General features: G+C 57.3%; 1 protein-coding gene across 2 annotated transcripts; it reads left to right on the top strand.

The window, feature by feature from the left end:
• Nucleotides 1-32: 32 nt before the first annotated feature.
• TMEM59L (transmembrane protein 59 like) lies at nucleotides 33-10,984 on the top strand. Of its 2 annotated transcripts, none has more exons than XM_037506199.2 (8): nucleotides 33-612; nucleotides 6,896-7,061; nucleotides 7,145-7,251; nucleotides 8,349-8,501; nucleotides 9,314-9,416; nucleotides 9,713-9,830; nucleotides 9,923-10,040; nucleotides 10,371-10,984. In XM_037506199.2, the coding sequence occupies exons 1-8, from the start codon at nucleotides 364-366 to the stop codon at nucleotides 10,497-10,499; spliced, it is 1,143 nt and encodes a 380-aa protein (XP_037362096.1). In that variant the 5' UTR covers nucleotides 33-363; the 3' UTR covers nucleotides 10,500-10,984. The 2 variants fall into 2 exon arrangements, with proteins under 2 accessions (XP_037362096.1, XP_037362097.1); XM_037506200.1 differs by lacking the exon at nucleotides 33-612 and adding an exon at nucleotides 5,911-6,072.
• Nucleotides 10,985-12,562: the final 1,578 nt, after the last annotated feature.

Genomic DNA, 12,562 nt, shown 5'->3' on the forward strand with positions numbered 1-12,562 from the left:
CCGCCGCGCACCGCGCGCACCCTGTCCGGCGGCCGAAAACCGACCGCCTCAACCCCTACGGGCCTGAGACTTTCCTCTCCAACTCTGCCAGCTACAGGATCCCCACCCCCAATCTTGGACCAGGCGCCCCCAATCCCTTCTTCATCCACTCGCCCACTTCCCTGAACCCTGCTCCCTATCTGTGCCCCTTCAGTGTCCCCTGAGGCCCCCAACACTGGCCAACTTCTTTCCCCTCATCCTCAAGCCTCGGTTCCCAGCCCAGCTGGCCCCGCGCCTCCACTGAAGCGGTCCCTGAGTCCCGCTTGCTTCCATCTTCCGTGCCCCTTTCTCCCCACCGTCCTGAAAGTTGCCCCTCCTCACGCCATGCCCCACATCTTCAGCGTGTCTCCGATTTCGGCCAGCACCCCTTTCCACTCGACCAGCATCCCCTCCGACTTCATCCCGCTTCTAGCTGGTCCTCCGCTAGCAGCCTCGACCCCGGGCTTTGCTGGAGGGAAGACAGAGAAAAAGCTAGAAGGCATGAAGTTCCCGGCCCTCCTGTGGCTCAACTGTACCCCTGCCCCCGAACAGGGCTACAGTTCCTCAGGGGAGCTCCCGCATGGGCATACCGAGGTAAATGGCCCCCTCGGGTGCGGGGAGGGGTCCTGCGCGGCAGGCAGGATTCCCAGGAGGAGAGCGGTAAGGAGGCCCCCTCCGGACTCGTTGACAACCCCCCACGGAAAAATCCGCTCAGCGGCCCGCGGGTGGGGTGCGCCACGCAGTGAGTAATCGTTCCGGCGGCCACCGCCCGCCGCCGACTCCAGGTAACCTGGCTGCCCCAGCAACGCATAGTTTATCTTCCTTCTTTTGCGCAGGATTCTTCTCCACGTTATTATTTTTGACCAATGCTTGGGTTTCGGGACCCCTCCATGACGGACCCTTATCCGCCTCCTCCTCATCCCCATGTGATACCGGCGCCCTTGAAAAAAAGGGCTTCTAGCCTCCAAAGCTTCGGTGGAGAGAATGCCTGAAATGAGAGTTCCAGGGCCGTCTCCAGTAGGGTGGTTAGGGTCGCAGCCCCGCCCCCAGCCTGAAGACGGAGATGAAGAGCTCTAACTCCACCTTCCAGCAGTTTCTATAAAGGCCTGACCCTCCCCCATGTTCCTTACCAGCCAAGGAGATAAAAGTGTTTGAGGGGGACTTGGGTATCCCCATATTGTTGCTCAAGGCTTCCCTCGAGCCCTGCCACTCAGGTCCCCAATTCGGACCCCAGACTGTCATAAAAAAAAAAAAAAAAAAAGGATTGGAAAATGTAGCCCTGGGTACACTGTGCACCCATCCCACCAATCTGGACTTTGGGTGGGTTTGTGGGGAGGGAGTGGTGCACTGCCATTACTGGAGTAAGCCAGGCCCTCTGCCTCAGTTTCCTCCTTGGCACAGTGGCAACTCACAGCCAGTGTAAGGGCTTCTGAGTAGATACCGGCAGCAGAAGATGCCGCTACCAAAGAGTTTAACACTGCCTCACAGCACCAGGGCACTTTCTTTTGGAGCAGAAGTTGTCCCAAGGCCTTAGTTTGTCACTTCAGGAAAATGGGGCCAAAGTCCCACCTGCCAGGTGGCCCACAGAGTTAAGTAGAAGTGGCCATCATTGGCTGAAAGCGTGTTTCCAGGATGCAAGCTATCCCTTCCACATAAGCCCTGCCCAGCAACTTTTGACTCCCTCCTCTGAGGACTTCAGGTTCCTGGAGCAAAATCTTTATACGTCCCCCTCCCCCAGCTCTTTCCCCATTTAGAAAAAACACTTCCCCATCCACCCAGGTGCTCAGGCCAGAGACCTGGAGACGCTCATGAAACTCTCCTCTTCGCTCATCCCCCATGTCCAATCCATCAGCAAATCCTGTTGGCTCTGATTCCAAGATACATCCCTTTTCTGAGATTTTGACCCCATCTCCTCACCCCACTGGGGTCTAGGCTTCACCATCTTCCTCTGGGATGCCACCTGGCCTCTGCCTGAGTTTCCCTGGTAACCCTCCTGCCCTCCACTGCGCATCAGGCAGAAGGAACTTTTAAAAGAAACAGAGCAGGTCTTATCTGCCCAGTTCTCCCCCCTCCCCTTCTTTTTTCTTCACGCGCTTACTCTCACTCTGCTCCAGCCACTGCAGCCCCATGACCCCAAACACATCAGACTTGCTACTGTGGCCAGGTCTTTGCACACTTGCTGTTCCCACTGAAGGGATGCGGTTCCCCCAAGTACTCCCCCTTGTTAGCACATTCTCTTCATCAAGTCACAGGTCAAGTATCAGCTTCTCAGAGCACAGACTCCCAACCCTCTTCCCTGCCCCAATCTCTTACCAGGCATTCTCCATCCCTTTGCCCTTTTCAATTGTCTTCATTCTACAGCTCTTGGAACATCAAACATTGTCTTTCTCAGGCCAGACACTCTAAGAGCCATTAGGACTTCATACTGGGCCCAGTGAGGACTGCAGGACAGCTCAATGAATGCTTGTAAAATTAAAGGATAGATATTTCTAAGTTCTTCCAAGTAGCAAGAAAACTCAATTGCAGTGAATCCTGCTGCCTGGGGTCCCAGCCAGGTCCATGCCCCATGACTTGCAGTGTAACCTAAGCATGTAACCACCCTTCTCTGTTCCTTATCCATAGAAGGATATGGATTGTTTGTCCAGTCCAGACCTGGAGCTTGCCCTCTACCCTTTAGATAAACTTTGCCCTATACTTTCCACTAAAGAAAGAGGTTTGGCTCCTAGGTGCACCCTGACATGCCCTTGGTTCCCCCCTCCCCCACAGCTTAACCCTTTCCTGACAACCACACTGACTCGGTGCAGGAAGGGAAAGAAATTGACAGAATTCTGGCAAATATTGACCCAAGTCCTTGAAGGTGGCTGGGAATGTTCTTGGGACAATTGGAGGGCCCCACCTGGGCTGGGGGAGGGCACCTCCTTAGTCCTTAATCCTCTTTCTGGGCCTCTGGTGATATGTAGGATTAGGTTGGGGAGACCAGCCCCAGCTCCCCTGATAAATACAAGGCAATGAGGGTCACCAGGAAGAAGGTAGTGGTGACACCTTCAGGGTCCCATAGGGACTCAGAGCCAGTGGGTTTGGGTTAAGGGGGCACAGAGCTGCCTCCTCTCCCATGCAGAGACCTGGTATTCAGGGCTCCTCAGTGGGGGTGGGGGGATAGGGGTGGGGAGGATTGATTAGCTGTCTGGTGTTCCCACTGGGTGTTTCCAGAAAAAGGGGGTGCCTTAAGGGTCTGGACCTAGACTTGACGTTGGGACAGCAGAACCCAGGTTTAGGACCTGTGTGTATGAAGAGGTGGGGCCTATGTATGCCTTTATCATTTCTATGAGGAGGAGGACAGAGCCTTGGGAGTAGGGATCAGGGGTCAGGATCTTTGTGCACTTTGTACTTCAGAAGTTCCGGGTCGTGAACACTGGAGGTAGGGGTCTCAGGAAAGTGAAATTGCCAAGATCCGGGTCAAGACCCGGTGCCCACCCTCTATAGAGGTTTGGGTTTACAGCCCTTCTGTGCCCTGGAGCTCCTCGGATGTCCGAGTTCCAGGAGGCCCTTGTAGGGGACATCCGTGTCCCTTTCCCCCCACCCCCCCAACCTCCCCCAACTCCCCCCACCCCCCAGTCAGCTGCTAGGCGCCACGGTGCCTGCGTTCTTCCCAGCCTTTACCCGGCTTGGGGGTGGGGGTCAGCGGGGTCGTGGTGAGGGCGGCAAGGGACAAAGGGCGCTTGTCCGATGCCCGCCCTGACCTCGGTCGCTGCTTCCCGGACGCCTGGCCCGCGGCTGATTCACGCCCAAGCCGGCAGCAGCCCTCTCACCACCGCTCCCCCCAACAGCCTGCCGCCCCCGGCCGGGCCGCCCCGGGGGGTAGGAAGTGGGGGGGCGCGAGGGGCGGCGCCGAGTCAACTTTCCCTCTTAAGCCCCGAAGGAATGTCGGCGGATTTCCTGAAACCCGACCCTGGCCGCCCGCCGGCCCGCCTGCCCCTCACCTGGACCTGCTCCCTAGGGACCGGAGGGAGGGGCGCGGGGCCTCACCTGGGGGGCCTGGGTCGAGTCCTCCTTCCGCTCTCACCCTCAGCGGCCTCGTGGAGCTGAAAGCGCGGGGGACGGTCATTAAACTCACTCTTCCCTGGAGAAACCTTGGTGGATTCCCAAGCCCCAGCCTCAGTTTCCCCTTCTGCAATTGGCCAGGGGTGTCCTTCCTGGTGCGTCTTCAGCGGCTCCTTTATGCCCAACGCCCCTCCACCCCCACCCCTGCCTTGGCACGATTTTGCCTATTTCTCTTTGCTTCTCTCGCTGGACACCTGGGCAGACCCTTTTTGCCACCCCGTGCCTCAGTTTCCTCATCCGTAAATTGGACTAAGCTGCCAGTACTTCCTTACAGTGCAGTTGCGAGGAAACACCTGGGAAGTGTTTTGTTTGTAATGAACGGAGGACTATGTGCAGGGCTTAAGCGTGCGTGGCTCTGGAATCGACATACATAGGCTTGAATCCTGACTCTGAGGAGGGGTCTTGGAGCCTCAATTTCTCATCTGTTACTCGGGGGACCGTATTGGTCATCACCAACGGCAGTTTCCTCAGACGCGGGTCTGGCGCGCAGTTGGAGTCTCAGGGTCCCTAGCTTGCGCGCCAACCGCGGGCTGGAGGCCCTCGCCGCTAGGTCGCGGCGGCCTAGCACTGGAGGGGCGGGGCGGGGCGGGGGAGGGGCCGCGCCGGGATCCAGATGTTCAGGGTCCGCCAGGCACAGCCGCGCCTGATTAAGCCACGTGGGGGCCGGCCCAGGCCGCAGAGATGAAAGCGCGGCGGCTGGCCGGGGGAGGGGGGCCGCCAGCGACCCCCCCAGCCCCTTCCTCCTCCGCCGGAACCTGCGGCGCCCTCTGACCCACTGACCCAGCGAGGCCGCTACCCCGTCTGCGGGGGCGGAGCGTAGAGGGAAGATGCGCCCACGGCCGCAGCCCCGCCAGCCAGGCACCTGCGGGAGGGACGCCGGCCAGAGGGAGTTATTGCAGGGGACCCGGCTTAGAGGGGAGCCTCCATTCTGAACCTGACATAGAGAGAGCTAGGGGACCCTCCTAATCTGAGATTCTTGCGGTTGCGATATGTCACCTAGAAGGATGACACCGAGGATAGACATTTTCCTGTTTTCCCACGGGAATTAGAAATTTCAGCAGCACCCCCTACCCCAAACTGCACCTCTGTATCTCTTCTCTCTCAGCCTAGGCCGAAGGACCCGCAATTCGGGGCAGGAACCAGATCGGCCGGGTCTGTGGAGGGGGGCTGGGCCTGAGGGAGTGGAGACAGCCGAGGGAGGGAGCTCCGGGGGCGGGGGGAGCTTCCTAAAGACGGCAAAGTGCTTAAGTTACGGCACCTCTGACTTGGGCATTACAGGAGATAACACAGCCCTTCCCAAGGCCTCGGCCAAGCCCGGCCCGGCCGACCCCACGGCCCCTCGGATCCACCGCCCTCTCCCCTCCCCTTCCAACAAGCTCCTCGCCTCAGAGCCCCGCTGGGTCCTGTCTCCCCTCAAGGCCCGCTTGCGCTACACTTGGTGGGTTGGAGGGCCTCCCTGCTCAGCCCCGGCCAACAGACTCCCCCTCCCATCCCCTGCATTTGTTTTCTGCGGGTCTCCTGTTGGCTGAGACCCCCTGGCCCTTGACTACCCAGGGAGGTGTCTCGGCTTTCCCGAGGTGGGGCACACGGCGGGAGCCCGGATCACCTGCCCCGCCCGCACACCGACGGCACCGCCGCGCCACTCCCCGCGCGTTCTCCGCACCCCCCTTCCCAGGCTGCCTCGCTCGGGTGACGTCAGCCGCCCGGTCCCCGCCGCCGCCGCCGACACCGCCGCGTCCTCCGCGCCTGCCGGGAGCCGGCGTCCCCGCGCCCCTCGCGCCCGGCCCGGCCATGGCTTCGGTGGCGCTGCTGCCTCTGCTTCTGCTCCTGCTGCAGCCTCCGCTTGCCACCCCCGCGCCACCCCTCCGGGACCCCTTCGCCCCGCAGCTCGGGGACACGCAGAGCTGCCAGCAGCGGTGCCGCAGCCGCTATCCTGGTCCGCAGCCCCTGCAGGTGATGCGCTAGCGGCGCCGCGGAGAAGCAGCCCGCTCTCCGGTGCTGGGAGCTAGAGCCAGGCGCTCCATGGACGGGAAAGGGGTCAGAAATGGGGAGGGTCTCTCCAGCAGACCTGGGCCTCTCCCGCTGGGGGACACGGTAGCACACCTCCGACGAGAAGGGATGCGTTCCTCCTGAGAGGGAGGGGCCGAGTTCCTTCCACGGGGCAGGATTTGGACATTCGGGGCCCTCGGATGAAGGCGGGATTGGGGGAGTCCCTTCAAGAGTGGGGTGGGGCGGGGGCTGAGGGTCCTGATGCCCTCCTTGGGCCCAATCCACACGCTGCTGCGCAAGGACTCTCGGGCACCCAACCCCCACCTCAGGCCTGGCAGTCCCCTCCTCCACCTAAGCGGCTTCCACATCCTTCTCCCTACACCCCCAGGGCTCTCAGCCCCATTCACATCATCACTCCCTCCTGGCCACATCCGAATTTTCCCAGGCTTATAGGATAGCAAAACCTCTAAGCCCCCCTCATTTCTCAGGCCCGAGAATCTCCTTTAACTTCCCCACTGGTCTCTAGGGCCTGTGGGCATTTCCCCCCTTTTCTCCTCCTCAGGGCTAACAGCCCCCACCCACTAATATTCTTAGCCTCCATCCACCATCCCAATCTCCCTGGATTTGGAGGAGGGAACCATGTGCTCTGCCTTCTACCTGAGTGCTTCCAAGGGGCTCCTCCCGTCCTACCTCCTCCTGGCTTGAGCCATGACCAACCTCCCCCATGGTTTGAACCCCCTGCCCCCCTTCTCCCCTGGCCTGAGCCCACTGTCCCCTTCTACCGCAGGTGGAGTTTGGGAGCCAGTTGGAGGACACCACAGAGTCCCCACAGAAGAAGTATGACAGGGCCGTCATGATCAGTGCCTGTGAGCGTGGCTGCCGCCTCTTCTCCATCTGCCGCTTTGTAGCCAGGAGCTCCAAGCCCAATGCCACCCAGGCTGAGTGTGAAGCAGGTAAGAGCTGGCTGATGGGCCAGGCCAGTATGGGGGAGGTGGCTAAGAAGGGTCCCCCCAGTCACACCCTCCTGCCCCTGCAGCCTGTGTGGAGGCCTATGTGAAGGAGACCGAGCAGCATGCCTGCAGCGAGGGCTGCTGGAGCCAAAACCCAGAACCTGAGCCTGAGGAGCCCCAGCCTGAGCAGAAGGTGGGAACCCTCCCTTCTGTCGCCCCCGTCTTTGACCACCCGCCCCCCCCCACTTGCCTCCCAACCTGCACTCACATCCTTCAGGTTCTTCATTCTATCCTAGGTCTACTGGGCACCTGGTTTATAGCCATGTCACATCTCAAGCTCAGTGGTGATTTCTGTGACCACCCCCCCACTCCCCACACCTGCCATCTTGCAAAGCGTTAATGGCAGAAAACAGTCACCATTTATCAGTGTTTGTCCTTGTCTAGGCCTGATCTCAGCCAGGTCTCAACCGGTACCTCCAGAGGTACTTGGGACAGGGTCATCCATTTGGTGTGCATTTAGCACCTATCTATATAAGGTCATACAGGTCTGAGCAGGGGTGGCATTTAAAGCCACTGGGCTTGTGAACACCTGCCCCCTAACTCTTCTTCAGTACCACCAGAAGCTGCCTTTATAGAGCACCTACTGCATAACAATTGCTGGTCTAAGCACTTTCATTGTCATAGAATGGGGCAGGTGTCAGAATTGAGATTCAGAGAGGAGTGTCCTCTCATACACGCACACACACTGTTGTCTCCACACCCCCCCCCATAGAGAGAGCAATTGCTCACCTCACATGGTTCATGAGTGGTTTAGGCAATGCTACAACAGGGTAAACCAAGGCACAGAAAATCATCACAGCCATAGACCGATGGGCTGAGATTTCCCAGAAAGCCCTAGGCTGCCTTCACGCATTTCCTCCCCTCTACAAGCTTTCACTGTTCATAGAAGACTGCATGGGCATTCCTCCTACTCCTAGTTCTTTCCTAATGTCAAAATAAGAATAACCATGATGGTGAAATATTTAATAATAGCAGCTATTACATATTAGGCACTTATGGGTGCCATTATCTAGTTAAAATCTCATAGCATCCCCACAACGGAAGAGAATCATCCCAGTTTTAGGAGTCAGAGAGGGCACAGGGCAAGTCAAATGCAGTGCAGAGGTCTGTGTTCGTTCTGTGAAGTCCTGTTGCCTCAAAATCAGATGAGGAATCCATTCAGCAAGGTCTCCCAGCTTGCCTTCCCTTGACTAATGACCTACCTTGGTGACATTTCTGTGCCCTTGGCAGAGAAAGGTCCTAGAAGCTCCAAGTGGGGCTGTCTCGCTCCTGGACTTGTTTTCCACCCTCTGCAATGATCTTGTCAACTCGGCCCAGGGCTTCGTCTCCTCCACCTGGACATACTACCTGCAGACTGACAATGGGAAGGTGGTGGTGTTCCAGGTGAGGGTTATGGCAAGGGTCACCTCAGAGTGGTAAGTCGGTGGTTGGGGTGAGAAGGTGGGATGCCTTGTTTCTTGGCTCATGAGATGCAAAGTCCATGGCTGAGAGAGCTTCAGGTACAGCTGGATTCAGATCTCAGCGTCTCACTCTACTTCTTCTTTTTAAAAAAGATTTATTTATGCATATAAGAGCTGGGGTACAGGCCAGAGGTGTGTGTGTGTGGGGGGGGGTGAGAGGATTCACCAGAGACAGAGTAGGGAGCAGAACAGGCAGATCTACTGAAGTACACTGCTGAGGGGAGCAGCGGGCGAGTCAGGAGAGGTCTGCTGCGCCATGTGGGTAGCTCCCTGGCCGGGCATTGAACTCGTGCTGCAGTGGCTGCGGATAGCTTCATAGGTTGCATCTTAACCCCTTGTGCCACCAGGGAGGCCCCTCGCTTTGCTTCTTGACTGCTTTCCTCTGTGATGGCCTTGTTCCCAAGCAACACTCAGAGCAGGGTAGACACTTAGGCTCTAGATTACAACCTTGCTGGAGTTTTAACTTAGCTGGTATTTTACTCTGGTTGACTTAGTTGGGTCATGTGACCACCTCTCAGACTGGAAGATGGAAACAAGAGAAATTCCCTGCCCATATAGCAGGAAATAACAATCCTCTTGTCACAGCTCACAACCCCACAGGAGGGTGTCCTCCATGCATCCAGTGGCCCAGGTGCCAGCTGGGACAATGGAGCCCACATTGGGCATAGAGATGCCTTCCAGGGCCAAGGTGGTGCCTTTTTTAAGAGCTCTTTGTGCTATCTTTTTCTGACCCAGACCCAGCCTGTGGTGGAGACCCTGGGGCGCGAGGGGGCCCGTCTGCAACGAGTCGAGGTGACCTGGCGTGGATCCCACCCTGAAGCTTTGGAGGTGCACGTTGGTAAGGTCCATGCCCAGACCAGTCTTCTGTCACTGTGGCCCCACCATCACAAGGAGTCCTCCTGGCAAACAACCCTCGAGAACTGAGATTTCCACCTCTCAGGGTTCCATAGACCATCTCCAGGGTTCCATGGTCCAACTCCAGTGTTCTATGAGCCATCTCTCAGGAGTCCCATAGTCTTTCTCCCAGGCTTGATCTCTGTTCTATGACCATGCCCCATTGCATTCCGACCTCCTTTCTCCTCACCATGGTGACTGTGGCCTCTTGTGGAAGGCGGCTGAGAGGTCTTCTGTCAGACCCCGTAGGCCCCTTGGACAAGGTGAGGAAGGCCAAGATCCGAGTAAAGACCAGCAGCAAAGCCAAGGTGGAGTCGGATGAATTGCAGGACAATGACTTCCTCAGTTGCATGTCTCGGTGTGTAGTGGGACCCTGGGGTGGGATGGTGGTGAGGGTGTCCCTGATCTACTAGGATCAGGACGGCTAAGCATGCCTGTGGGGTGGGGCAGGCGTTCTGGGCTTCCTCGCTGGATCCTGGCCTGCTGCCTTTTCCTCTCGGTGCTGGTGATGCTGTGGCTGAGCTGCTCTACTCTGGTGACCGCACCAGGCCAGCACCTCAAGTTCCAGGTGAGTGGGGCCAGCACTTCAAGTTGTGGGTGGGTGGGGTTAGTACCTAAGTGTCTAGGTGGGCAGGACTGGTGAGTGGGGCCAGTTCCTCAAGTTTTGGGTAGTTGGGGGACTGGGCAAGGGGAGCGGGCAGGAGAGCTTCTCCCTGGTTCTGAATGGGCCTGCCCCTTCTCCATGGAGGCAGGGACCCCTGATTTGCTGCACAAGTTTCTTTACTCCCCTATGAAATGGGGGAAAAGACACTCAACTGTAATCAGGGTGACCTGAGGTCAAGGGAAGGAGCCTTGCCAGTATGGACCTCAGTAGCCCCTCTTCTTCCTCCCCCTGCAGCCCCTGACCCTGGAGCAGCACAAGGGTTTCATGGTAGAGCCTGACTGGCCCTTATACCCTCCCCCATCGCACTCCTTTGGGGACAGCCCCCCATCCTACAAGTTGAAACTGGACTTGACCAAGCTGTAGGCCTCCATCTGCTCCCCAGAGTGGCTAAGTGTGTGGTTCCTTGGGTCTTGCTTCCCTGCACCCTGGAGATGAGGCCAGGGTGGGACCTTCCCAGGGCTCCTTCTCACCCCAAACCTTTTCTCCCCAGCCCTGCTCCTCACCCTTTGGTTCTGGGTTAGCCACACTCCTGCTGGGGGCTGGGGAGCGCAATCTGACCTTGGTTTCTCCCCATCCCCTTTTACCCAGAACGTGATACTTTCTGTCTTTGTGGTGTAGCTTCTTGAGTATTTGAACCCCAGTTCTACGCTGCCTTATTCCTCCCACTTCTCTTCCCTCTCTGGGGGGCTGAGGCCACTGGGAAGCCACCTTATCTAAGAGGCTCCGTGTTTCTTCCCACCCCACCTCTGGAGATCCAGCCCTGAGACATGAACCTCACCACATGCTGGAGGGGGGGCAGCTGGGGTTGGAGTTGCAGCATGGGGATCGGGGAGGAATAAACCATGTATATAAAGATACCTTGGACTGGGCCTGCTTTGTTTGTCTGTCTGCTCTTAAGGGTGTTTTCTGAACATGGTTTATGACCTGTGCCCATCACATCCTTTATGAGATAGGGGGAGCTGGGAACTTACTGTGGTTCTAGGGGTGCAAACCAGTTGCCACCTGGAAAGAGCCCCTGTGTTGCCCAGCTCAGATCGCAGTCCTGACTAGGAGTATCCCTGGAAAAATGACTGTGCCACCGGGCCTGGGTCGATCAATACCCCTTCATGGTCCCCAGTATTACTCCTATGAAATGGATAGATGGCATCTTGAAGAGGTCATTTGTTAATTTTTCGACCATCTGGCTTCCATCCTCCTATCTTCTGTGAAGGGGCTCTCACCCATTGGGGGAAGTCTCAGGACACTGTCTGTGGGGCATCTCCCCTTCCCCAGTCACAGAATTCACACTGGGCATCCTTACCCTGTGCTTTGCATTCATGAGGAATCTTGCAGAACAGGAACTTGCCCTGATTGAAGCCACAGCCCTGGTTTTCCAGCCTTCCTGCCCTTTCTGCAAACTCCTCAAGATCCTTCCAGTAAATCTCTTCTTAGCAACAGTTGACTGGAACTGCTCTGTTCCTGACAACCAGAAGCTCCTGGCTGGTGGAGGGCCATCCCCTGAGGACATTTGGGGATGGTGGGGGGCCAGTGGAAATGAGGTTTACAGGGGCTGATGTTTGGGCAATGGGTGGGGGAAGGTGAGTCAGGGAGTTGAGCGGGCCTGGATATGGTCCTTCTGCTGTCTCCCAGTCGTGCCTCCCCGTAGGCTGCGTCCCCCACCCAAGGCAACAAATTCATCAGATGGCCCTTGCATTTCTGTGAACTTCATCCTGGGCGTGGTAACAGCTCGATAGGTATCCATCCTGGCCCCGCACCACTCAACAAAGACTTGGGTTTGTCATTACCCAAACCTGTCTGCATCTCTGCAAATGGCCCCTTAATTAGGGCCTCCCTGGTGGTGCAAGGAGTTAGGTCTCAGCTCTATGAAGCAGTCCACGGCCACTGCAGCACGAGTACAGTCCCCGACCAGGGAGCTAACCCATATGGTGCAGCAGACCTCTCCTGTCTCATCTGCTGCTCCCCTCAGCAGTGTGTTTCAGTAGATCTGCCTGCTCTGTTCCCCGCTCTGTCTCTGGTGAATCCTCTCACCCCAGCTCTTGTTTGCATAAATAAATATTTAAAAAAAAAAAAAGGCCCCTTAATTACAACTCTCTGGACTTGCCCTGAATGGCCTCTCTCGCTGCCAGCAACCTTTCCTTGAGTTTGTGAGTACCAAGATTCAACATACAGGCAGCATGGGCCCCCAGGAGCCATTCTGGATCGCCACGGGGTTCAGGGCAACCCCTGGAAAAGTCACCAGGAAATGAGGCCTGGGCAGAGGTGGAAACTACACAGGCTGGTGCTGCCCAGCAGAAGTCTGCAATGGTGGGGGAACACTGTGCCACTCCTGTCTTGCAGTGCTTGGAGCCTTTGCCATGTGGTTGGTGCTACCAAAGAACTACCAAAAAGAATCTTGTTTTATTTTGTTCGAGTTGGTGTGCATTTAG

The sequence above is a fragment of the Talpa occidentalis genome, unplaced genomic scaffold (genome assembly GCF_014898055.3).
Source record: "Talpa occidentalis isolate TD23 unplaced genomic scaffold, MPIMG_talOcc4v2.1 talOcc4.12, whole genome shotgun sequence".
Taxonomy (NCBI): domain Eukaryota; kingdom Metazoa; phylum Chordata; class Mammalia; order Eulipotyphla; family Talpidae; genus Talpa; species Talpa occidentalis.

Coding starts and splice junctions, on each gene's coding strand:
- TMEM59L (XM_037506199.2), top strand. CDS start 364: ATGCCCCACATCTTCAGCGTGTCTCCGATTTCGGCCAGCACCCCTTTC. Junction 7,252..8,348: donor AGCCCCAGCCTGAGCAGAAG/GTGGGAACCCTC, acceptor TGCCCTTGGCAG/AGAAAGGTCCTAGAAGCTCC. Junction 8,502..9,313: donor GGAAGGTGGTGGTGTTCCAG/GTGAGGGTTATG, acceptor TTTCTGACCCAG/ACCCAGCCTGTGGTGGAGAC.